Source organism: Ammospiza caudacuta, chromosome 29 (genome assembly GCF_027887145.1).
Source record: "Ammospiza caudacuta isolate bAmmCau1 chromosome 29, bAmmCau1.pri, whole genome shotgun sequence".
Classification (NCBI taxonomy): Eukaryota; Metazoa; Chordata; class Aves; order Passeriformes; family Passerellidae; genus Ammospiza; species Ammospiza caudacuta.
In genome coordinates, this window is record NC_080621.1 from 1,066,044 (window position 1) to 1,091,936 (window position 25,893).

The 25,893-nt window shown below is 52.6% G+C and overlaps 1 protein-coding gene across 1 annotated transcript; it reads right to left on the bottom strand.

Annotated features, from left to right (window-relative positions):
* PRKCSH (protein kinase C substrate 80K-H) lies at nt 1-25,472 on the bottom strand. The gene is made up of 17 exons (XM_058821368.1): nt 25,434-25,472; nt 23,549-23,652; nt 21,658-21,774; nt 19,855-19,950; nt 18,785-18,842; nt 17,038-17,155; nt 15,595-15,725; nt 13,306-13,404; nt 11,811-11,865; nt 10,954-11,040; nt 8,290-8,320; nt 6,900-6,995; nt 5,103-5,172; nt 4,465-4,554; nt 3,716-3,790; nt 2,673-2,772; nt 1-1,037 (listed from the first exon to the last, which is right to left on the bottom strand). Exons 2-17 carry the CDS (start codon nt 23,634-23,636, stop codon nt 900-902), a joined length of 1,449 nt encoding a protein of 482 aa, XP_058677351.1. The 5' UTR covers nt 23,637-23,652; nt 25,434-25,472; the 3' UTR covers nt 1-899.
* Nucleotides 25,473-25,893: the final 421 nt, after the last annotated feature.

Here is a 25,893-nt window from a genome sequence, read left to right on the forward strand (position 1 = left end):
TTTTGGGGCTCAGAGCTCGTCGTGCTCCTCGTGCGGGGCCGGGGGCTCCCTGCGGGGTTTGGGGCATTTTTGGGGGATATTTTGCAGATATTTCAGGGATATTTTGAGGATATTTCGGGGATATTTTGATGATATTTCAGGGACATTTTCAGGGATATTTTGGGGTGAATTTGGGCGGTTTCGGGGCTCAGAGCTCGTCGTGCTCCTCGTGCAGGGCCGGGGGCTCCCTGCGGGGTTTGGGGCATTTTTGGGGATATTTTGGAGATATTTCTGGGGATATTTTTGGGATATTTTCAGGACATTTCGGGGACATTTTCAGGGACATTTTGGGGTGAATCTGGGCGGTTTTGGGGCTCAGAGCTCGTCGTGCTCCTCGTGCGGGGCCGGGGGCTCCCTGCGGGATTTGGGGCATTTTTGGGGGATATTTTGGGGATATTTCAGGGATATTTTGAGGATATTTCGGGGATATTTTGATGATATTTCAGGGACATTTTCAGGGATATTTTGGGGTGAATTTGGGCGGTTTCGGGGCTCAGAGCTCGTCGTGCTCCTCGTGCAGGGCCGGGGGCTCCCTGCGGGGTTTGGGGCATTTTTGGGGATATTTTGGAGATATTTCTGGGGATATTTTTGGGATATTTTCAGGACATTTCGGGGACATTTTCAGGGACATTTTGGGGTGAATCTGGGCGGTTTTGGGGCTCAGAGCTCGTCGTGCTCCTCGTGCGGGGCCGGGGGCTCCCTGCGGGATTTGGGGCATTTTTGGGGGATATTTTGGGGATATTTTTGGGATATTTTGGGGATAATTTGAGGATATTTCAGAGGTATTTCAGGGATATTTTGAGGATATTTCGGGGACATTTTCAGGGACATTTTGGGGTGAATCTGGGCGGTTTCGGGGCTCAGAGCTCGTCGTGCTCCTCGTGCGGCGCCGGGGGCTCCCCGCAGGCCGCGGGCGTCTCCAGCTCCAGCAGGTACTCGCAGCGGCTCGGCTCCAGCGCCGCCAGCAGCGCCGTCGAGGGGCCGCACCTGAGCCGCACCTGCGCGACAGCCATGACGTCACACCGGGGACAGCGGGGACGTCACACAGGTGACAGTGATGACGTCACACAGGTGACAGTGATGACGTCACACAGGTGACAATGATGACATCACACAGGTGACAGTGATGATGTCACACAGGTGACAGTGATGACGTCACACAGGTGACACAGGTGACATCACAGGTGACAATGATGACATCACACAGGTGACAGTGACAATGATGACATCACACAGGTGACAATGATGACATCACAGAGGTGACATCACACAGGTGACAATGAAGCCACACAGGTGACACAGGGGCCGTCACACAGGTGAGACACGGGACATCACACAGGTGACAGTGATGACGTCACAGGTGACACAGGTGACATCACAGGTGACAATGATGACATCACACAGGTGACAATGATGACATCACACAGGTGACATCACACAGGTGACAATGATGATGTCACACAGGTGACAGGTGACATCACACAGGTGACATCACACAGGTGACAATGATGACATCACACAGGTGACAATGATGACATCACACAGGTGACAGTGATGACATCACACAGGTGACACAGGTGACATCACACAGGTGACAATGATGACATCACACAGGTGACATCACACAGGTGACAATGATGTCACACAGGTGACAATGATGACGTCACACAGGTGAGACACGGGACATCACACAGGTGACGATGACGTCACACAGGTGACACAGGTGACGATGATGTCACACCGGTGACACAGGTGACACAGTTGACGTGACACAGGTGACACACAGGGGACGTCACACAGGCGACAATGATGATGTCACGCCAGTGACACAGGTGACATCACACAGGTGACAATGATGACGTCACACAGGGGACGTGACACCAATGACGTCACTCACTGTGGTGGCCCGGCTGGGTCCCTGACGGCACCTGGGGGCTTTGGGGACACTTTTGGGCACACAGGTGACACAGGGGGGGTTCAGGTGACACAGACGGTGACACACAGGGAACAGGTGACACACAGGTGACAATTATGACATCACACAGGTGACACTGATGACGTCACTCACCGTGCCCCCCTGGTATTGGGTTCAGGTGCCACAGGTGACACACAGATAATGACACACAGATAATGACACACAGGTGACACAGGGGGGGTTCAGCTGACACAGGTGACACACAGGTGACACTGATGATGTCACACTGATGACATCACTCACCGTGGTGGCCCTGTTGGGGCCCTGCCAGCACCCGGTGCCCCCCTGGTATTGGGTTCAGGTGCCACAGGTGACACACAGATAATGACACACAGATAATGACACACAGGTGACACACAGGTGACACAGGGGGGGTTCAGCTGACACAGGTGACACACAGGTGACACACAGGTGACACACAGATAATGACACACAGGTGACACACAGATAATGACACACAGGTGACACACAGGTGACACAGGGGGGGTTCAGGTGACACAGGTGACACACAGGTGACACACAGGTGACACACAGATAATGACGCACAGATAATGACACACAGATAATGACACACAGATAATGACACACAGGTGACACAGGGGGGGTTCAGGTGACACCCAGGTGCCACTGATGATGTCACACCGGTGCCGTCACTCACCGTGGTGGCGCGGTTGGGGCCCTGCCAGCACCCGGTGCCCCCCTCGTATTTCTGCGCTGAGAATTTTTCACCTTCGGGCCCCGCCCAGGAGCCCCAGAGCCTGGGGGGAGGGGCCAGGTGGGGTCACGTGACACCGGGGGCGGGGCCAGGCGTCATCGGGGGAGGGGCCAGGTGTGGTCACGTGACACCGGGGGCGGGGCCAGGTGACACTGGGGGAGGGGCCGAAGGGGTCAGGTGACATCGGGGGAGGGGCCAGGTGTGGTCACGTGACACTGGGGGGGGCGGGGCCAGGTGACATCAGGGGAGGGGCCGAAGGGGTCAGGTGACAAAGGGGGGCGGGGCCAGGTGACATTGGGGGAGGGGCCAGGCGACATCGGGGGAGGGGCCAAAGGGGTCAGGTGACAAAGGGGGGAGGGGCCAAAGGGGGGAGGGGCCAGGTGACACCGGGGGAGGGGCCAAAGGGGTCAGGTGACACCGGGGGCGGGGCCAGGTGACACCGGGGGAGGGGCCAAGGGGGTCAGGTGACACCTGGGGGAATTTCAGGGGTGCCCAGGGGGGGTTTGGGGGGTCCCCAGGGCGATTTTTGGGCTCTCCCAGGTCACTCTGACCGTTTTTGGGGGGCAATTTGGGCGACCCCAGTGGCATTTTTGGGGTCCCCGGGGTCCGTTTTGGGGTTACTGGGGGGGTTTTTGGGGTCCCCAGGGAGATTTTGGGGTTTTTTGGGGATCCTGGGGTAATTTTTGGGCTCCCCAGAGGAAATTTTGGGGTCCCCAGGAGAATTTTGGGGTTCCCAGGGTGGTTTTTGGGGTGATTTTGTGATTCCCAGGGTGGTTTTGGGGTTCCCTGGGTTATTTTGGGGTTATTTTGGGGTGATTTTGGGGTTCCCAGGGTAATTTCGGGGTGATTTTGGGGTGGTTTTGGGTTTCCCTGGGTTATTTTGGGGTGATTTTGGGGGATTTTGGGGTTCCCAGGGTGGTTTTTGGGGTATTTTGGGGTTCCCAGGGTGGTTTTTGGGGTGATTTTGGTGTTTTTGGGTGCCTCACCCCAGGCTGGTCTCGGCGCCGCCGTGTTTGGGTCTCTGGGTCACGCGCTGGAAGGGGCAGAGCCGGTACAGGTACCTGGGGAGGGGGAAATGACCCAAAAATGGCTCAAAATGGACCCAAAAATGGCCCAAAATGGACCCAATATAGACCCAGAATGAGCCCATAAATGGGCCCAAAATGGATCCAAAAATGGCCGCAAATGGACCCAAAAAATGGCCCCAAAACCCCCCAAATCCCCAAACTCCCCTCAAACTCCCCCAAAATCCCCCCAAATTCCCCCCAGGACCCCCTAAATCCCCCCCAAAACCACCCAAATCCCCCCAGGACCCCTCAAATCCCCCCAGGACCACCCAAATGCCCCCTAGGACCCCCTCAAATCCCCCCCAAACCCCCCCAGGACCCCCCAAATCCCCCCAAATCCTCCTCAAACTCCCCCCAAATCCCTCTAATATCCCCTAAACTCCCCCCAGGACCCTCCAAATCCACCCCAAATGCCACCCAGGACCCCCCAAATCCCCCCCAGGACCCCCCAAATCCCCCCCAGGACCCCCCAAATCCCCCCCAAACTCCCACCAGGACCCCCAAAATCCCCTAATATCCCCTAAACTCCCCCAGGACCCCCCAAATCCCCCCAAATTCCCCCCAAAACCCCCTCATATCCTCTAATCTCCCCCCAAATTCCCCCAAATCCCCCCCAGGACCCCCCAAACCCCCCCAGGACCCCCCAAACCCCCCCAAGCCCCCCGTACTCGCTGGTGCCCAGCTCCCAGCACTGGTTGTACAGGTAGGAGAATTCGCCCTCAGGCCCGAAATCCAAACCCAGCTCCAGCTCCAGGGCCCTGCGTTGGGGGAGGGGGCACAAAGAGGGGTTCAGGGGGGTCCCCAAATTCCCCTCGAGGTCCCCAAAACCCCCCCCAAAAAAATCCGATCTCCAAACCCCTCCCAGAGGCTCCGACGCCCCAAATTCCCACTGGGGAAACTGAGGCACGGGGGGGGGAGGGGGGTCCTAAAGGGGGTTTGGGGGGACCTGGGGGGATTTTGGGGTCTCTGGGGCAGATTTTGGGGTCCCCCTGGTGATTTTTGGGGTCCCCAGGGTCGATTTTGGGCTCCCTGGGGAGGTTTTGGGGTTCCTGTGGTGATTTTGGGGTATCCAGGGGTGATTTTGGGGTCCCTCTGTGATTTTTTGGGGTCCCTCAGGTGATTTTTGGGGGTCCCAAACCCATTTTCGGGGGTCCCAAACCCATTTTTGGGGGTCCCAGATCCGTTTTCGGGGGTCCCAAACCCATTTTTGGGGGTCCCAAACCCATTTTCGGGGGTCCCAAGCCCATTTTTGGGGGTCCCAGATCCGTTTTCGGGGCTCCCGGGTTCATTTTTTGGGGTTCCCCACCTGATCCCCTCCTCGGCCTCCTTCAGCTCCCGCTCGGCCGCGGCCAAATCGTCCCGAGCGCGTTGGGCGGCTGAGGAGGGAAAAATGGGGTTAAAAACACCCCAAAAACCCCAAAAATCACCCCAAAAATGGGCTCAGCACCCCAAAAAATGGGGTCAGCACCCCAAAAAACCCCAAATCCCCCCAGAACCCCCCAAAATCCCCCTGAGCCCCCAAACCCAGCCCCAAATCGTCCCGAGCGCATTGGGCGGCTGGGAAGGGAAAACTGGGGTTAAAAACACCCCAAAAACCCCCAAAATCACCCCAAAATCTCCCTGAAAATGGGGTCAGCACCCCAAAAAATGGGGTCAGTACCCCAAAAACCCCAAACCCCCTCAGGACCCCCCAAATCCCCTCAGGACCCCCCAAATCCCCCCCATAAACCTGCCTAGGACTGACCCCCCCCTAAAAAAGAACCTCAGGGACCCCCAAAAACTCCTCCAAATTCACCCAAAATCCCCCAAATCTCCCCCAAACCCCCTCAGGATCCCCCAAACCCCCTCAGGACCCCCCAAATCCCCCCCAAATCCCCCCAGGACCCCCCAAATCCCCCCCATAAACCTGCCTAGGACCCCCCTCGCCCCCTCAAAAAACCCCTCAGGAACCCCCAAAACCCCCCAAAAACTCCTCCAAATTCACCCCAAATCCCCCCAAAACCCCCTCAGGACCCCCCCAAATCTACCCAAACCCCTCAGGACCCCCCCAAACCCCCTCCGGACCCCCCAAATCCCCCCAGGACCCCCCAAATCCCCCCCATAAACCTGCCTAGGACCGACTTCCCCCCAAAAAAAACCCCTCAGGAACCTCCAAAAACTCCTCCAAATTCACCCAAAATCCCCCCAAATCTCCCTGGAATCCCCCCAAATCCCCCCAGGACGCCCCCAATTCCCCCCCAAATCCCCCAGGACCCCCCAAACCCTCTCAGGACCCCCCCAAATCCCCTCAGGACCCCCCAAATACCCCCCATAAACCTGCCTAGGACCCCCCCCCTCAAAAAACCCCTCAGGAACCCCCAAAAACTCCTTCAAATTCACCCAAAATCCCCCCCAAACCCCCCAGGACCCCCCCAAACCCTCTCAGGACCCCCCAAATCCCCCACAAATCCCCTCAGGACCCCCCAAATCCCCCAGGACCCCCCAAATCCCCCCATAAACCTGCCTAGGACCCCCCCCTCTCAAAAAACCCCCTCAGGAATCCCCAAAAACTCCTCCAAATTCACCCAATCCCCAAATCTCCCAAATCCCCCAAACCCCCTCAGGACCCCCCCAAACCCCCCCAGGACCCCCCAAAATCCCCTCAGGACCCCCCAAACCCCCTCAGGACCCCCCAATCCCCCCCTAAACCTGCCTAGGACCCCCCCCCTCAAAAAACCCCTCAGGGACCCCCAAAAACTCCTCCAAATTCACCCAAAATCCCCCCCAAATTTCCCCCAAACCCTCTCAGGACCCCCCAAATCCCCTCAGGACCCCCCAAAATCCCCCCAGGACCCCCCAAATCCCCTCAAGACCCCCCAAATCCCCCCCATAAACCTGCCTAGGACCCCCCTCACCCCCTCAATAAACCCCTCAGGAACCCCCAAAACTCCCCCAAATTCACCCAAAATCCCCCCAAATCTCCCCAAAATCCCCCCCAATCCGCCCCAAATCCCCCCAGGACCCCCCAAATCCCCTCAGGACCCCCCAAAACCCCTCAGGACCCCCCAAACGCCCCCAGGACCCCCCAAAATCCCCCCAGGACCCCCCAAATCCCCCCACCCACCATCAATGAGCTGCTGCGTTTCGGGGTCGAAGGGCGGCTCCTCCTGGGGGGGCTCCTCCCCCTCCCCCTCCCCCTCCGGGGGGGCGTCGGGACCACCTGGGGGGGGGAGGGGTCAGGGGGAGTCCCCACCCCCCAAATTTGGGGTTCAGGGTGGGGGTGACCCCAAAATTTACCTCAAAAACCTCCCCAGTTTGGGTCCATTTTTGGGGCATTTCACCCCAATTTTGGGGTCCCCGTTTGAAAATTTGGGGTCCCACCCCCCCAAAATTCAATTTTGGATCATCCCCAAAAATCTGAGGAGCTGGGACCCCGAAATTTGGGGTTCAGGGTGGGGGCGACCCCAAAATTTACCTCAAAAAACTTCCCCAGTTTGGGTCCATTTTTGGGGCAATTCTCCCAAATTTTGGGGTCCTACCCCTCAAACTTTGGGGTCCCCGTTTGAAAATTTGGGGTCCCACCCCCCTAAAATGTAAATTTGGGACCCTCCCCAAAAATCTGAGGAGCTGGGACCCCGAAATTTGGGGTTCAGGGTGGGGGCGACCCCAAAATTTACCTCAAAAAACTTCCCCAGTTTGGGTCCATTTTTGGGGCAATTCTCCCAAATTTTGGGGTCCTACCCCTCAAACTTTGGGGTCCCCGTTTGAAAATTTGGGGTCCCACCCCCCTAAAATGTAAATTTGGGACCCTCCCCAAAAATCTGAGGAGCTGGGACCCCGAAATTTGGGGTTCAGGGTGGGGGGACCCCAAAATTTACCTCAAAAACCTCCCCAGTTTGGGTCCATTTTTGGGCATTTCACCCCAATTTTGGGGTCCCACCCCTCAAACTTTGGGGTCCCCGTTTGAAAATTTGGGGTCCCACCCCCCTAAAATGTAAATTTGGGACCCTCCCCAAAAATCTGAGGAGCTGGGACCCCGAAATTTGGGGTTCAGGGTGGGGGGACCCCAAAATTTACCTCAAAAACCTCCCCAGTTTGGGTCCATTTTTGGGGCATTTCACCCCAATTTTGGGGTCCCACCCCTCAAAATTTGGGGTCCCTGTTTGAAAATTTGGGGTCCCACCCCCCCTAAAATGCAAATTTGGGACCGTCCCCAAAAATTTGGGGTTTGGGGACCCCGAAATTTGGGGTTCAGGGTGGGGGAACCCCAAAATTTACCTCAAAAACCTCCCCAGTTTGGGTCCATTTTTGGGGCATTTCACCCCAATTTTGGGGTCCCCGTTTGAAAATTTGGGGTCCCACCCCCCTAAAATTCAAGTTTGGGATCCTCCCAAAAAATTTGGGGGTCAGAACCCCCCCAAAAATTGAGGAACCCCCAAATTTTGGGGTTCAGGACCCCCCAAACCTGCTCAGGGCCTTCCTCCTCCTCCTCCTCCTCCTCCTCCTCCTCGGGCTCTTCCACCTCCTCCTCTTCCTCGGGGGGGCCTGGGGGAAAAGGGACCCCGAAATTGAGGGGGGACCCCAAAAACTCCCAGGGATCATCCCCCCACCAAAACTGGGATGGGACGTCCCAAAAACCCCTGGGGAGCCCGAAATTGGGGTGAGGACCCCAAAAATTGGGGGGGGACACCCCCGAAATTGGGGTGGGGACCCCCAAAAACTCCCAGGGACCCCCAAAAGTGGGGTGCGACCCCTCCCCAAATTCCAGCCCCCCAAAAATCCCCCCAATTTTGAGACCCCTCTCCAAATTCCAACCTCCAAAATCCCCAAATTTTGGGGCTCCCCAGCACCAAAAATCCCCAAAATTTTGAGACCCTCCCCCCAAATTTGGACCCCCAGACCCCCCGAATTTCAGGACCCCTCCCCAATTTTTTGGGGACCCCTCCCCAAATTCCAACCCCCAAAAGCTCCAAATTTTGGAGCCCCCCCAGCACCAAAAATCCCCCAAATTTCGAGACCCTCCCTCAAATTCCAGCCCCATAAACCCTCGAATTTGGGGACCCCTCCCCAATTTAGGGACCCCTCCCCAATTTGGGGACCCCTCCCCAATTTTTTGGGGACCCTTCCCAAATTCCAACCCCCAAAACCTCCAAATTTTGGGGCTCCCCCAGCACCAAAAATCCCCCAAAATTTTGAGACCCTCCCCCCAAATTTGGGCCCCCAGACCCCACAAATTTCAGGACCCCTCCCCAAATTCCAGCCCCTGAAACCACCAGAACTTGGGGACCCCTCCCCAAATTCCAACCTCCAAAACCTCCAAATTTTGGGGCCCCCCCAGCACCAAAAATCCCCAAAATTTCAAGACCCTCCCCCCAAATTTGGGCCCCCAGACCCCACAAATTCTGGGACCCCTCCCCAAATTCCAGCCCCCAAATTTTGGGCCCCCCCAGCACCAAAAATCCCCAAAATTTTGAGACCCTCCCTCAAATTCCAGCCCCATAAACCCTCGAATTTTGGGACCCCTCCCCAAATTTTCCATCTCCCCAAATCCCCCAATTTTTGAGACCCCTCCCCAAATTCCAACCTCCAAAACCTCCAAATTTTGGGGCTCCCCCAGCACCAAAAATCCCCAAAATTTCGAGACCCTCCCCCCAAATTTGGGCCCCCAGACCCCACAAATTTCAGGACCCCTCCCCAAATTCCAGCCCCTGAAACCACCAGAACTTGGGGACCCCTCCCCAAATTCCAACCTCCAAAACCTCCAAATTTTGGGGCTCCCCCAGCACCAAAAATCCCCAAAATTTCGAGACCCTCCCCCCAAATTCGGACCCTTCAGAGCCCCCAAGTTCTGGGACCCCCTCCCCAAATTCCAGCCCCTGAAACCCCCAAAACTTGGGGACCCCTCCCCAAATTCCAACCTCCAAAACCTCCAAATTTTGGGGCCCCCCCAGCACCAAAAATCCCCAAAATTTCAAGACCCTCCCCCCAAATTTGGGCCCCCAGACCCCACAAATTCTGGGACCCCTCCCCAAATTCCAGCCCCCCAAATTTTGGGCCCCCCCCAGCACCAAAAATCCCCAAAATTTTGAGACCCTCCCTCAAATTCCAGCCCCATAAACCCTCGAATTTTGGGACCCCTCCCCAAATTTTCCATCTCCCCAAATCCCCCAATTTTTGAGACCCCTCCCCAAATTCCAACCCCCAAAAGCTCCAAATTTTGGAGCCCCCCCAGCACCAAAAATCCCCAAAATTTCGAGACCCTCCCCCCAAATTTGGGCCCTTCAGAGCCCCCAAATTCTGGGACCCCTCCCCAAATTCCAGCCCCTGAAACCCCCAGAACTTTGGGACCCCTCCCCAAATTCCAGCCCCCCAAATTTCAGGAACCCCCCTCAAATTCCAACCCTCAAAACCCCCCAAATTTTGAGACCCTCCCCCCAAATTTGGGCCCCCAGACCCCACAAATTTCGGGACCCCTCCCCAAATTTTCAATCTCCCCAAATCCCCCAATTTTTGAGACCCCTCCCCAAATTCCAACCTCCAAAACCTCCAAATTTTGGGGTCCCCCAGCACCAAAAATCCCCAAAATTTCGAGACCCTCCCCCCAAATTTGGGCCCCCAGACCCCAAAAATTTCAGGACCCCTCCCCAAATTCCAGCCCCTGAAACCACCAGAACTTGGGGACCCCTCCCCAAATTCCAACCTCCAAAACCTCCAAATTTTGGGGCTCCCCCAGCACCAAAAATTCCCAAAATTTTGAGACCCTCCCCCCAAATTTGGGCCCCCAGACCCCACAAATTCTGGGACCCCTCCCCAAATTCCGGCCCCTGAAACCCCCAAAACTTGGGGACCCCTCCCCAAATTCCAACCTCCAAAACCTCCAAATTTTGGGGCCCCCCCAGCACCAAAAATCCCCAAAATTTCGAGACCCTCCCCCCAAATTTGGGCCCCCAGACCCCACAAATTCTGGGACCCCTCCCCAAATTTTCAACCTCCCCAAATCCCCCAATTTTTGAGACCCCTCCCCAAATTCCAACCTCCAAAATCCCCAAATTTTGGGGTCCCCCAGCACCAAAAATCCCCCAAATTTCGAGACCCTCCCTCAAATTCCAGCCCCTGAAACCCTCGAATTTGGGGCCCCTTCCCCAATTTGGGGACCCCTCCCCAAATTGCAGCCCCACCTTTGTGTGCAGCCGCTCGCGGACGAGGCCCCAGAGCCGCTCCCGGAAGGTTCCGGAATCCACGGAGCCCTCGGGGCCCAGCCCGGCCTGGGGGGCACAGGGGGAGCCCAAAATTGGGGAGGGGTCTCAGGGGGTTCGGGGGAGGTTGGGGATTTTTGGGGGATTTTTTGAGGGGTTTTTGAGGGATTTTTTGGGATTTTTTTGGGATTTTTGGGGGATTTTTGAAATTTTTTGGGGGATTTTTTTGTGATTTTTTTTTTGTGATTTTTTTGGGGATTTTTTCACAATTTTTTGGGGATTTTTGGGGATTTTTTAGGGATTTTTTTGGGATTTTTTGAGGATTTTTTGGGGGATTTTGGGGGGATTTTTTCGCGATTTTTTGGGGGATTTTGGGGGATGTTTTTGGTATTTTTGGGGATTTTGGGGGGATTTTTTGGGGATGTTTTTGGGAATTTCGAGAAATTTTTGGGGATTTTTTTTTGTGATTTTGTTGGGATTTTTTTGGGATTTTTTGGGGGGATTTTTTCGTGATTTTTTGGGGATTTTTGGGGATGTTTTGGGGGATTTTTTGGGATGTTTTGGGGATGTTTTAGAGAATTTTTGGGGGATTTTTTTGGGATTTTTGGGGGATTTTTTGGGATTTTTTGGGGATTTTTTGGGGAATTTCGAGAATTTTTGTGGGATTTTTTTGCGATTTTGTTGGGATTTTTTGGGGATTTTGGGGGGATTTTTTGGAGAATTTTTGGGGATTTTTTGGGGGCAATTTCAGGGGTTTTTGGGGGGCGGTTTTCAGGTTGGACTTTCAGTTTTTGGTGGGGTTTTTGGAATTATTTTGGGGATTTTTTTGGGGTTCTCACCTCAATCTCGGCTCCGTCCAGTTCAGGGCGGGCTCTGAGCTCAGCCAGCGTCAGCCTGGGGGCACCGGGGGGTCAAAACCACAAATCCCCCCCAAAAATCCCCAAATCCCCCCCAAAAATCCCCAAATCCCTGAAATAACACCAAAATCTCCCCCCAAATCCACAAAAAAAAACAAAAATCCCCCCAAAACCCCCAAAAAAACCCCAAAACTCCCCTCAAAAAACCCCAAAAATCCCCCCAAAATCCCCCTAAAAACCACCAAAATCCCCCCCGAGCCCCCCTAAAAAATCCAAAATTCCCCCCAAAATCCTGGAAATCCCCCCCAAAATCCCCAAATCCCTGAAATAACACCAAAATTTCCCCCCAAATCCACAAAAAACCCCAAAAATCCCCCCAAAAACCCCAAAAAAAAACCCAAAACTCCCCTCAAAAAACCCCAAAATCCCCAAAAATCCTCCCAAAAACCCCTAAAAACCACCAAAATTCCCCACAAGCCCCCCTAAAAAATCCAAAATTCCCCCCAAAATGCTGGAAATCCCCCCCAAAATCCCCCAAATCCCTCAAAACCCCCCCATAATCCCCCTAAAAACCCCAAAATGGCCCCCAAAAACCTCCAAAAACACCGCTAAAAACCCCAAAAATCCCACAAAAAACCTGCACTCCCCAAAATCCCCCAAATAAACCCCAAAATCCCCCAAATTCCCCCCAAAATCCCCTCAAAAAAACTCAAAATCCCCAAAAAATCCCCCCCAAAAATCCAAAACTCCTCCCAAATATCCCCCTAAAAATCCCCAAATAAAACCCAAAATCCCCAAAATTTCTCCCAAAAACCCCAAAAAATCCCCCAATAAACCCCAAAAAATCCCCCAAAATCCCCCAAAAATTCCCCTAAAAAAAACCCAAAAATCCCAAATAAACCCCAAAACTCCCCTCAAAAAACCCCCAAATCCCCAAAAATCCCCCTAAAAACCCAAATAAACCCCTAAAACCCCCCAAAATCCCCAAATAAAACCCAAAATCCCCAAAATTTCTCCTAAAAACCCCAAAAATCCCCCAATAAACCCCAAAAATCCCCCCAAAACCTGAAAACTCCCCTCAAAAAAACCCAAAAATCCCCCTAAAAACCCCAAACAAGCCCCTAAAAATCCCCCAAAAATCCCCAAAACTCCCCTGAAAAACCCCAATAACCCCTCCAAAAACCCCAAATAAACCCCAAAATCCCCCAAATTCCCCCCAAAATCCCCTCAAAAAAACTCAAAATCCCAAAAAAAATCTCCCCAAAAACTCCAAAACTCCCCCAAATATCCCCCAAAATCCCCCAAATTTCTCCCAATAAACCCCAAAAATCCCCCAAAAAACCCCAAAAAATCCCCCAAAATCTCCAAAAATTCCCCTAAAAACCCCAAATAAAACCCAAAATCCCCAAAATTTCTCCCAAAAACCCCAAAAATCTCCCAATAAACCCCAAAAAATCCCCCAAAATCCCCCCAAAACCTCCCCATCCTCACCGTCCGTCCCCGTCCCCGTCGAGCTCCCCGAAGGTTTCGGCCGCTTTGGCCTCGTCCTGAGCGGCTGCGGCTGCTGCTCGCTGCTCTGGGGGGAATTTGGGGAAATTTGGGGAAATTTGGGGTTTTTGGGGGTTTTGGGGAGCCCAAAGTTCCTCGTGGGACCCCAAAGTTCCGCTTGAAACCCCAAAATTCTTCCCAGGGACCCCCAAATTCCTCCCAGTTTGCTCCCGTCTGGCGCCTCCCGCGGCCCTCGGAAAGCCCCAAATTCCACCCAAAAAACCTCAAAATTCTCCACAAATCCCAAAATTCCTTCAGGGACCCCAAAATTCATCCCAGGGACCCCAAAATTCTTCCCAGGGACCCCAAAATTCCTCCCAGGACCCCCAAATTCCTCCCAGTTTGCTCCCGTCTGGCGCCTCCCGCGGCCCTCGGAAAGCCCCAAATTCCACCCAAAAAAACCTCAAAATTCTCCACAAACCCCAAAATTCCTTCAGGGACCCCAAAATTCATCCCAGGGACCCCAAAATTCATCCCAGGGACCCCAAAATTCTTCCCAGGACCCCCAAATTCCTCCCAGTTTGCTCCCGTCTGGCGCCTCCCGCGGCCCTCGGAAAGCCCCAAATTCCACCCAAAAAAACCTCAAAATTCTCCACAAATCCCAAAATTCCTTCAGGGACCCCAAAATTCATCCCAGGGACCCCAAAATTCATCCCAGGGACCCCAAAATTCATCCCAGGGACCCCAAAATTCTTCCCAGGACCCCCAAATTCCTCCCAGTTTGCTCCCGTCTGGTGCCTCCCGCGGCCCTCGGAAAGCCCCAAATTCCACCCAAAAAACCTCAAAATTCTCCACAAATCCCAAAATTCCTTCAGGGACCCCAAAATTCATCCCAGGGACCCCAAAATTCATCCCAGGGACCCCAAAATTCCTCCCAGGACCCCCAAATTCCTCCCAGTTTGCTCCCGTCTGGTGCCTCCCGCGGCCCTCGGAAAGCCCCAAATTCCACCCAAAAAACCTCAAAATTCTCCACAAATCCCAAAATTCCTTCAGGGAATTCAAAATTCATCCCAGGAACCCCAAAAATTCCTCCCAGGATCCCCAAATTCCTCCCAATTTCCTCCTGTGCTCCCCCCTCGGTGCCCATTTGGTTCCTTCCATGGACCCCAAAATCACCAAAAAACCCCCAAAAATCTCCACAAACTCCAAAAACCCTTCAGGGAATTCAAAATTCATCCCAGGGAACCCAAAAATTCCTCCCAGGATCCCCAAATTCCTTCAGGATCCCCAAAATTTTCACCCATTCCCTCCTGTGCTCCCCCCTCGGTGCCCATTTGGTTCCTTCCATGACCCCCAAAAGGTCCCAAATTCCACCCAAAAAAACCCCAAAAACCTCCACAAATCCCAAAATTCCTTCAGGGAATTCAAAATTCATCCCAGGGACCCCAAAAATTCCTCCTGGGACCCCAAAAATTCCTCCTGGGACCCCAAAATTCATCCCAGGATCCCCAAATTCCTTCAGGATCCCCAAAATTTTCACCCAATTTCTTCCCGTTCACCCCCCTCGGTGCCCATTTGGTTCCTTCCGTGGACCCCCAAAAGGTCCCAAATTCCACCCAAAAAACCCCAAAATTCTTCACAAACCCCAAAATTCCTTCAGGGACCCCAAAATTCATCCCAGGGACCCCAAAAATTCATCCCAGGATCCCCAAATTTCCTCCCAATTTCCTCCTGTTCTCCCCCCTTGCTGCCCATTTGGTTCCTTCCATGGACCCCAAAAGGTCCCAAATTCCACCCAAAAACCCCCAAAATCTCCACAAACCCTAAAAACCCTTCAGGGACCCCAAAATTCCTCCTGGGACCCCAAAATTCATCCCAGGGACCCCAAATTCCTCCCAATTTCCTCCCGTTCTCCCCCCTCAGCGCCCATTTGGTTCCTTCCATGGACCCCAAAAGGTCCCAAATTCCACCCAAAAAACCCCAAAATTCTCCACAAATCCCAAAAACCCTTCAGGGACCCCAAAATTCCTCCTGGGACCCCAAAACTTCCTCCTGGGACCCCAAAATTCATCCCAGGACCCCCAAATTTCTCCCAATTTCCTCCTGTTCTCCCCCCACCGGTGCCCATTTGGTTCCTTCCGTGGCCCCCAAAAGCTCCCAAACTCCCCCCAAAAAAGGCCAAAAATGCCCCCAAAAAAATCCCAAAAAATCCCCAAAACCCCAAAAATGCCCAAACACCCCCAAATTTCCCCCCGTACCCCCAAATTTCCCCCCGTACCCCCCCATTTCCTGCGGTGCTCCCCCCTGGCCGCCTGCTCGGGGGCCCTCGGCCGCGTCCTTGGCCGCCCGGAGCGAGGCCACGCGCTGCTGCAGCTGCCGGCGGGACTCCTGCAGCGCCTCCAGCCGCCCCTGCGGCACAAAACGGCACAAAAATAGCCTGGGATTGTCCTGAAGTTAGCCTGAAATTGTCCTGAAATTATCCCGGAATTATCCTGGAATTATCCTGGAATTATCCTGGAATTGTCCTGGAATTGTCCTGAAATTGTCCTGAAATTACTGTGAAAATATCCCCAAATTATCCTGAAATTACCCTGAAATTATCCTGAAATTGTCCTGAAATTACCCTGAAAATATCGCCAAATTATCCTGAAATTACCCTGAAATTATCCTGAAATTGTCCTGAAATTACCCTGAAAATATCGCCAAATTATCCTGAAATTACCCTGAAATTATCCTGAAATTGTCCTGAAATTACCCTGAAATTATCGCCAAATTATCCTGAAATTACCCTGAAATTATCCTGAAATTGTCCTGAAATTATCCTAAAAATATCCTGAAATTATCCTGGAATTGTCCTGAAGTTATCCTGAAATTGTCCTGAAATTGTCCTGAAATTATCCTGAAATTGTCCTGAAAATCTCCTGAAATTACCCTGAAATTATCCTGAAATTATCCTAAAATTATCCTGGAATTATCCTGGAATTGTCCTGAAATTATCCTGAAAATATCCTGAAATTACCCTAAAATTATCCTGGAATTATCCTGAAATTACCCCCACGTTATCCCCAAATTATCCTGGAATTATCCTGAAAATCTCCTGAAATTGTGCTGAAAATGCCCCCAAAAACTCCTCCTGCAGCGCCTCCAGCCGCGCCTGCGGCCACAAAAACAGCCTGGAATTGTCCTGAAATTGTCCTGAAAATATCCTGAAATTATCCTGAAATTATCTCGGAATTCCCCCAAAATTATCCTAAAGTTTTCATGAATCTCCTCAAATTCTCCCCAAATAATCCTGAAATTATCTTGAAATAATATCAAATTTATTCTGAAATTCTCCTGAAATTATCTCAAAATTATCTTCAAATTATCCTTAAATTATCCTGAAAATATCCTGAAATTGTCCTGAAAATATCCTGAAATTATCTTGAATTTATCCCCAAATCATCCTGAATTTATTCTAAAATTACCCTGAAATTATCTCAAAATTATCCCCAAATTATCTCGAAATTATCCCCAGATTATCTTGAAATTATCCCCAAATTCTCCTGAATTCATTGTGAAATTCCCCTGAAATTTCCCCATATTTATCCTGAAATTACCCCAAAATTATCCCCAAATAACCTCAGAATTCTCCTGGAATTATCCCCAAAATTCCCAAATTTTCCCATTTTTCCACAAAATCCCCCAATTCCCATTTTCCCCCAATTCCCCATTTCCCCACCTGTTTGTGTCGTTTCCCCTCGGCCGCCTCCTGCACCAGGCGCTGCCGCAGCGCGAAACCTTCACGGGCCAGCGCGGCCGAGCGCAGCCGCTCCTCCCGCTCCCGGCGGCCTCTTTCCCTGGAAAAACCAGTACAAACCAGTAAAAACCAGTATGGACCAGTATAAAACCAGTATGGACCAGTATGGACCAGTATAAACCAGTATAAACCAGTATGGACCAGTATGGACCAGTATAAACCAGTATAACCCAGCCGCTCCTCCCGCTCCCGGCGGCCTCTTTCCCTGGAAAAACCAGTACAAACCAGTAAAAACCAGTATAAACCAGTATAAACCAGTATGGACCAGTATGGACCAGTATAAACCAGTATAAACCAGTATGGACCAGTATGGACCAGTATAAACCAGTATAACCCAGCCGCTCCTCCCGCTCCCGGCGGCCTCTTTCCCTAAAAAACCAGTACAAACCGGTATAAACCAGTACAGACCAGTATAAACCAGTATAAACCAGTATAAACCAGTATAACCCAGCCGCTCCTCGCGCTCCCAGCGGCCTCTTTCCCTAAAAAACCAGTACAAACCAGTAAAAACCAGTATAAACCAGTACGGACCAGTATGGACCAGTATAAACCAGTATAACCCAGCCGCTCCTCCCGCTCCCGGCGGCCTCTTTACCTAAAAAACCAGTACAAACCAGTAAAAACCAGTATAAACCAGTATAAACCAGTATAAACCAGTATAAACCAGTATAAACCAGTATGGACCAGTATAAACCAGTGCAAACCAGTATAGACCAGTATGGACCAGTATAAACCAGTATAAACCAGTATAACCCAGCCGCTCCTCGCGCTCCCTGCAGCCCTTCTCTCTGCAAAAACCAGTACGGACCAGTATAAACCAGTATAGACCAGTATAAACCAGTATAGACCAGTATAAACCAGTATAAACCAGCCGCTCCTCCCGCTCCCGGCAGCCTCTTTCCCTAAAAAACCAGTATGGACCAGTATAAACCAGTACAAACCAGTATAAATCAGTGCAAACCAGTATAAACCAGTATGGACCAGTATAAACCGGTATGGACCACTATGGACCAGTATAAACCAGTATAAACCAGCCGCTCCTCGCGCTCCCGGCGGCTACTTTCTCTGCAGAAACCAGTATAAACCAGTATGGACCAGTATAAACCAGTGCAAACCAGTATAGACCAGTATAAACCAGTATAAACCAGTATAACCCAGCCACTCCTCGCCGTCCCTGCGGCCCCTTTCTCTGCAAAAACCAGTATAAACCAGTATAAACCAGTATGGACCAGTATAGACCAGTATAAACCAGTATAGACCAGTACAAACCAGCCGCTCCTCGTGCTCCCTGCAGCCTTTCTCCCTAAAAATACCAGTATAAACCAGTATAGACCAGTATAAACCAGTATAGACCAGTATAAACCAGTATAGACCAGTATAAACCAGTATAGACCAGTATAAACCAGTATAGACCAGTATAAACCAGTATAGACCAGTATAAACCAGTATAAACCAGTATGGACCAGTACAAACCAGTACAAACCAGTACAGACCAGTACAAACCAGTTCAAACCAGTTCAAACCAGTACAAACCAGTACAAACCAGTATAGACCAGTACAAATCAGTACAAACCAGTACAAACCAGTACAAACCAGTACAAACCAGTACAGACCAGTACAGACCAGTACAAACCAGTACAAACCAGTACAAACCAGTTCAAACCAGTACCTGCAGGTGTTCTCACAGCCGGCGCCGCTCCCCCACTCGTCGGTGCCATCGCAGCAATCTGGGGGGAGAGGGGACCCCAAAATCACCCAAAATCCCCCCAAAAATCCCCGAAAATCGCCCCAAAATTCCCCAAAATCCCCCCCAAAATCCCCCCAAATCCCCCAAAATCACCCCCAAATCACCCCAAAATTCCCCAAATGCCCCAAAATCCCCCCAAAATCACCCCCAAATCCTTCAAAATCCCCCCAAATTTCCCCAAAATCACCCCAAAAATCCCCCAAATTCCCCAAAATCCCCCCCATAATTCCCCACAAATCCCCCAAAATCCCCCCAAAATCACCCCAAAATTCCCCCAGGACCCCCCAGACCCCTCCAGGACCTCCCAAATCCCCCCAGACCCCCTCAGGACCCCCCAAAATCCCCCCAAAAATTCCCCCCAGGACCCCCCAAAATCCCCCCAAATCCCCGCCAGGACCCCCCAAACCCACCCCAAAACATCCCCAAATCTCCTCCCAGGACCCCCCCAAATCTCCCCCAAAATCCCCCCAGACCCACCCAGGACCCCCTAAAATCCCTCCAGGACCCCCCAAGACCCCCCAAATCCCCTGAGGACCCCCCAAAATCCCCCCAGGACCCCCCAAATCCCCTGAGGACCCCCCAAACCCACCCCAAAACATCCCCAAATCTCCTCCCAGGACCCCTCAAAATCTCCCCCAAAATCCCCCCAGACCCACCCAGGACCCCCTAAAATCTCTCCAGGACCCCCTAAAATGCCCCAAATTTTCCCCAAGATCCCCCAAAACCCCCTCAGGACCCCCCAAAATCCCCCCAGGACCCCCCAAACCCCTCCAGGACCCCCCAAAACCCCTCCAGGACCCCCTAAAATCCCCCCGGAAAACCTCCCCAGACTCCTCCGAATCCGCTCTAAAATCCCCCTCAAATCCCCCCAAAACTTCCCCCAAACCCCCTCAGGACCCCCCAAAATCCCCTCAGGACCCCCCAAAATCCCCTCAGGACCCCCCAAATCCCCTCAGGACCCCCCAAACCCCCCCAGGACCCCCCAAACGCACCGCAGACTCCGTCATTGACGTGGGCCGCGGGGATGCTGCGGGGCCGGTGCCCGGCGTTGGCGCAGTGGAAGCGCCCGTTGGGGCACGCCGGGGTCCCTGCGGGCATTTTGGGGGGTCTTAGGGGGGTCCCCTGGGTCTGGGGGGGGTCCCAGAGGGCATTCGGGGACCCCTCCCCAAAATTTGGGGCCGTGGGAAGGTCCCAGAAGGGCCCCGGGGTGCCTAAAAGTGAGGAGGGGGCTCTGAGGGGGGGGATTCTGGAGGTTTGGGGGTCCTGAGGGGAATTTGGGGGGTCCTGAGTGGATTTTGGGGGGGTCCCGAGGGGATTTTGGGGGAATTTTGGGGGGTCCTGGGGGACATTGGGGTCCCTAATAGTGAGGAGGGGGCTCTGAGGGGGAAGATTTTGGAGGTTTGGGGGTCCCTGGAGGGGAATTTGGGGGGGCCCAGAGAGATTTTGGGGGGTCCTGAGGGGATTTTGGGGTCCCTGGGGGGATTTTGAGGGGGTCCTGGGGGGATTTTGGGGGGTCTTGAAGGAATTTTTGGGGATCCTGAGGGGATTTTGGGGGGTTCTGGGGAACATTGGAGACCCTAAATATGAGGAGGGGGCTCTGAGGGGGGAGATTTTGGAGGTTTGGGGGTCCCTGGGGAGATTTTGGGGGGTCTTAGGGGGGTCCCCTGGGTCTGGGGGGGCTCCCAGAGTGGATTCGGGGACCCCTCCCCAAATTTGGGGGGTGGGGAAGGTCCCGGGTGGATTTTGGGGGGTCCTGAAAGGGAAATGGGGGGAATTTGGGGGGTCGTGGGGGGAATTTGGGGGGTCCTGAGGGGATTTTGGGGGGTCCCAGAGGGATTTTGGGGCAGTTTGGGGGATTTTGGGGCATTTTTGGGGAAGTTTTTGGGGCATTTTTGGGGTGGATTTTTGGGTCAGTTTTGGGGTTTTTGGGGTTCCCGTTGCCCCAGGGGGTTTTTGGGGGTGCCGAGTCCATTTTTGGGGTGATTTTTGGGGTTTTGGGGTCCCACCAGGCTCGTCAGAACCGTCCTTGCAGTTGCAGTTTTGGGGTGGATTTTGGGGTTTTTGGGGCAGTTCTGGGGTGGATTTTTGGGGCAGTTTTGGGGTTTTTGGGGCATTTTTGGGGTATTTGGGGTTCACATCGCCCTGGGGGGTTTTTGGGGGTGCCGAGTCCATTTTTGGGGTGATTTTTGTGGTTTTGGGGTCCCACCAGGCTCGTCAGAGCCATCCTCCAGTCGCAGTTCTGGGGTGGATTTTGGGGTGGATTTTTGGGGCCGTTTTGGGGTTTTTGGGGCATTTTTGGGGCAGTTTTGGGGTTTTTGGGGTTCCCATCGTCCAGGGGGGATTTTGGGGGTTCCAAGTCCATTTTTGGGGTGATTTTTGTGGTTTTGGGGTCCCACCAGGCTCGTCAGAACCGTCCTTGCAGTCGCAGTTCTGGGGTGGATTTTGGGGATTTTGGGGCATTTCTGGGGTGGATTTTTGGGGCAGTTTTGGGGTTTTTGGGGCATTTTTGGGGTATTTGGGGTTCCCATTGTCCCGGGGGGTTTTTGGGGGTGCCGAGTCCATTTCTGGGGTGATTTTTGTGGTTTCGGGGTCCCACCAGGCTCGTCAGAGCCATCCTCCAGTCGCAGTTCTGGGGTGGATTTTGGGGTTTTTGGGGTGGATTTTTGGGGCCGTTTTGGGGTTTTTGGGGCATTTTTGGGTCAGTTTTGGGGTATTTGGGGTTCCCATCATCCCGGGGGGTTTTTGGGGGTGCCGAGTCCATTTCTGGGGTGATTTTTGTGGTTTTGGGGTCCCACCAGGCTCGTCAGAGCCGTCCTTGCAGTCGCAGTAGTCGTCGTTGACCCAGCTGAAGGCGACGGAGCCGGAGCCGTCCAGGCAGCGGAACGGCCCCGAGGGGTCGTAGAACGGCAGCTCTGGGGAGAACGGGGGGTTTGGGGCAAATCTGGGGCAAATTTGGGGGGATTTGGGGCAAATTTGGGGCATTTGGGGCAAATTTGGGGCATTTGGGGCAAATTTGGGGATTTTGGGGCAAATTTGGGGGATTTGGGGCAAATTTGAGGCTTTTGGGGGGATTTGGGGCAAATTTGGGGCATTTGGGGCAAATTTGGGGCATTTGGGGCAAATTTGGGGATTTTGGGGCAAATTTGGGGGATTTGGGGCAAATTTGAGGGTTTTGGGGGGATTTGGGGCAAATTTGGGGCATTTGGGGCAAATTTGGGGGATTTTGGGGAAAATCTGGGGATTTTGGGGCAAATTTGGGGATTTTGGGGCAAATTTGGGGGATTTGGGGCAAATCTTGGGGATTTTGGGGAAAATTTGGGGAATTTGGGGCAAATTTGGGGATTTTGGGGAAAATTTGGGGATTTTGGGGCAAATTTGGGGGATTTCGGGAAAATTTCGGGGATTTGGGGGGATTTGGGGGTTTTGGGGCAAATTTGGGGATTGTGGCAGGTTTGGGGCAAATTTGGGGGATTTGGAGCAAATTTGGGGATTTTGGGGGGATTTGGGGCAAATTTGGGGCATTTGGGGCAAATTGGGGGGTTTGGGGCAAATTTGGGGGATTTGGGGGGATTTGGAGCAAATTTGGGGGTTTTGGGGCAAATTTGGGGAAAATTTGGGGATTTTGGGGGGATTTGGGGCAAATTTGGGGCAAATTTGTGGCAAATTTGGGGGTTTTGGGGGGATTTGGGGCAAATTTGGGGGATTTGGGGCAAATCTTGGGGATTTGGGGCAAATTTGGGGATTTGGGGCAAATTTGGGGATTTTGGGGCAAATTTGGGGGATTCGGGGGAAAATTAGGGATTTGGGGGAGTTGAGGGGGATTTCGGGGTTTTTTTGGGAGGGGGTTTGAGGGCATTTGGGGAAATTTGGGGGGGAATTTGGTCAGATTTTGGGGGGAATTTGAGGGAAATTTGGTCAGATTTTTGGGGGGGGTTGAGGGGATTTTGGGTTTTTTTGGGGGGGGAGGAAATTTGGGGATTTTGGGGGAGATTTGGGGGGATTTTGGGAGGGTTTGGGGAAATTTGGGGAGATTGGAGGGGTTTGGAGGGAAATTTGGGGATTTTGAGGGGGATTTTAGGGGAAAATCTGGAGAAAATGGGGGGATTTTGGGGGGAATTTCAGGGAATTTTGGGGTTTTTTTGGGTTGAGGATCATTTTGGGGTGAATTTTGGGTGATTTTAGGGTGATTTGGGCACTTTTGAGTTTTTTTGAGGGGGAATTTCAGGGAATTTTGGGGGGAATTTCAGGGAATTTTGGGGTTTTTTGGGTTGAAGGTTATTTTGGGGTGAATTTCGGGGATTTTGGGGTCGCTCACGGCTCAGGGGTTGGGGCACCGTCACCTCGGGGGTCCCAGGTGAGATTTGGGTGAATTTTGGGTGAATTTTGGGTGATTTTAGGGCAATTTGGGCATTTTTTAATTTTTTGGGGGGGGAATTTCAGGGAATTTTGGGGGGAATTTCAGGGAATTTTGGGGTTTTTTGGGTTGAGGGTCATTTTGGGGTGAATTTTGGGTGAATTTTGGGTGATTTTAGGGTGATTTGGGCATTTTCGAGTTTTTTTGAGGGGGAATTTCAGGGAATTTTGGGGGGAATTTCAGGGAATTTTGGGGGGAATTTCAGGGAATTTTGGGGTTTTTGGGTTGAGGGTTATTTTGGGGTGAATTCTGGGGATTTTGGGGTCACTCACGGGTCAGGGCCACCCCCCGGGGTCGCGGCACCGTCACCTCGGGGGTCCCGCCCAGCGCCAGGGGCAGCAGCAGCACCAGGGGCAGCATGGCCGGCCTGGGGAAACTGAGGCACGGAGCCCCAAAATCCCTGAAATTCACCCCAAAACCCCCCCAAATTCCCTTCAATCCACCCCAAATTCCCTCAAATCCGCCCCAAACCCCCAAATCCCCCCAAAATCAGCCCCAAATTCCCTTAAATTCACCCCAAAATCCCACAAATCCCCCCAAAATCAGCCCCAAATTCCCTTCAATCCACCCCAAATTCCCTCCAAACCATCCCAAATTCCCTCAAATCCACCCCAAACCCCCAAATCCCCCCAAAATCAGCCCCAAATTCCCTTCAATCCACCCCAAATTCCCTCAAATCCACCCCAAATTCCCTTAAATCCACCCCAAACCCCAAATCCCCCCAAAATCAGCCCCAAATTCCCTTCAATCCACCCCAAATTCCCTCAAATCCACCCAAAATTCTTAGATTCACCCCCAAAATCCCACCAATCCATCCCAAAATCCCTCAAATTCACCTTAAATTCACAAAAAAATCCCTCAAATCCCCCCAAATCCCCCCCCCCAAATTGTCTTAAATTCACCCCAAAATCCCACAAATCCCCCAAAATCAGCCCCAAATCCCCTTAAATCCATCCCTAATTCCCTCCAAACCACCCCAAATTCCCTCAAATCCACCCCAAACCCCCAAATCCCCCCAAAATCAGCCCCAAATTCCCTTCAATCCACCCCAAATTCCCTCAAATCCACCCAAAATTCTTAGATTCACCCCAAAAATCCTGCCAATCCATCCCAAAATCCCTCAAATTCACCTTAAATTCACAAAAAAATCCCTCAAATCCCCCCCAAATTGTCTTAAATTCACCCCAAATCCACAAATCCCCCAAAATCGGCCCCAAACCCCCTTAAATCCACCCCAAATTCCCTCAAACCCATCCCAAATTCCCTTAAATTCACCCCAAAACCCCCCAAAATCAGCCCCAAATTCCCTTAAATCCACCCCCAAATCCCCCCCAAATCCACCCCAAATTGTCTTAAATTCACCCCAAATTCCCTCAAATCCACCCCAAACCCCCAAATTCCCTTAAATCCACCCCAAATCCTCTTAAATTCACCCCAAATCCTCTTAGATTCACCCCAAAATCCCACAAATCCCCCCAAAATCAGCCCCAAATCCCCTTAAATCCACCCCAAAACTGCCCCAAATTCCCTTAAATTCAACTCAAAGTCCCTTAAATCCAACTCAAAATCCCTCAAATCCAACTCAAAACCCCCAAAATCCACCTCAAAATCCCTTAAATCCCCCTAAATTCCCTTAAACTCACCCAAAAATCCCCCAAATCCCCCCAAATTCCCTTAAACTCACCCAAAAATCCCCCAAATCCCCTTAAATCCAACTCAAGCCCCCCAAATTCACCTCAATTACCCCAAATCCCCTCAAATTCCGCCCCAAAACCCCTCAAATCCCCTTAAATGACCCCAAATCCCTCAAATCCACCCCAAATTCCCTTAAATTCATCCCGAACCCCACAAATCCCCCCCCAAACCCCTCAAATCCTCCCAAATTCACCCCAAAATCCTCAGGGTCCCCTCAAAATTCCTTTTAAACCCTCAAAAATCCCCAAATCCCCTCAGAAATCTCTTTAACCCCCCCCAAAAATCCCCTTTAAAACCCCCTCAGCTTCTCCTTTAAACCTCCCAAAACCGCTTCAAACCCCCCAAAACCCCTCAGATCCCCTCTGAGACCCCTCAAAAAACCCCAAATCCCCTCAAAAATCCCATAAAAATCCCTAAAAAACGCAAAAAATTCCCCAAAATCTCCCCCAGCACCCCCCGTACCGCTCCGGCCTCACTCGCGCGCCTCAGCCTCCACAGGCCGGAACCGGAAGTGGAGCCGGGGGGAACTTCCGGTCTGTCCCATGGCCGCCGCCATTTTGAGCGCGGCGTTTCCTGTCTTGAGGGCGCCGCCATTTTGAGCGCGGCGTTTCCTGTCTGGTGGGCGCCGCCATTTTGGGGGCGGCGGCTCAGCCAATCGGCGCCTGAGCGTCCCGTTGCCATAGCGACGGGGGGCGGGGCCAAGGGGGCGGCGGCTGCCGGGGGCACGTGCGGGAATTTGGGGGGTCCTGGGGGGGGATTTGGGGTGAAATTGGGGAAATTTGGGGCTCCTGAGGGGATTCGACGGCCTCGAGGGGGTGCGGGGTGAAATTTGGGAAACTTGGGGTGGAATTTGGGGGGGTCCTGGAAGGATTTGGGGGGAAATTTGGGGTGAAATTTTGGGGGGATTTTGGGGGGAAATTTT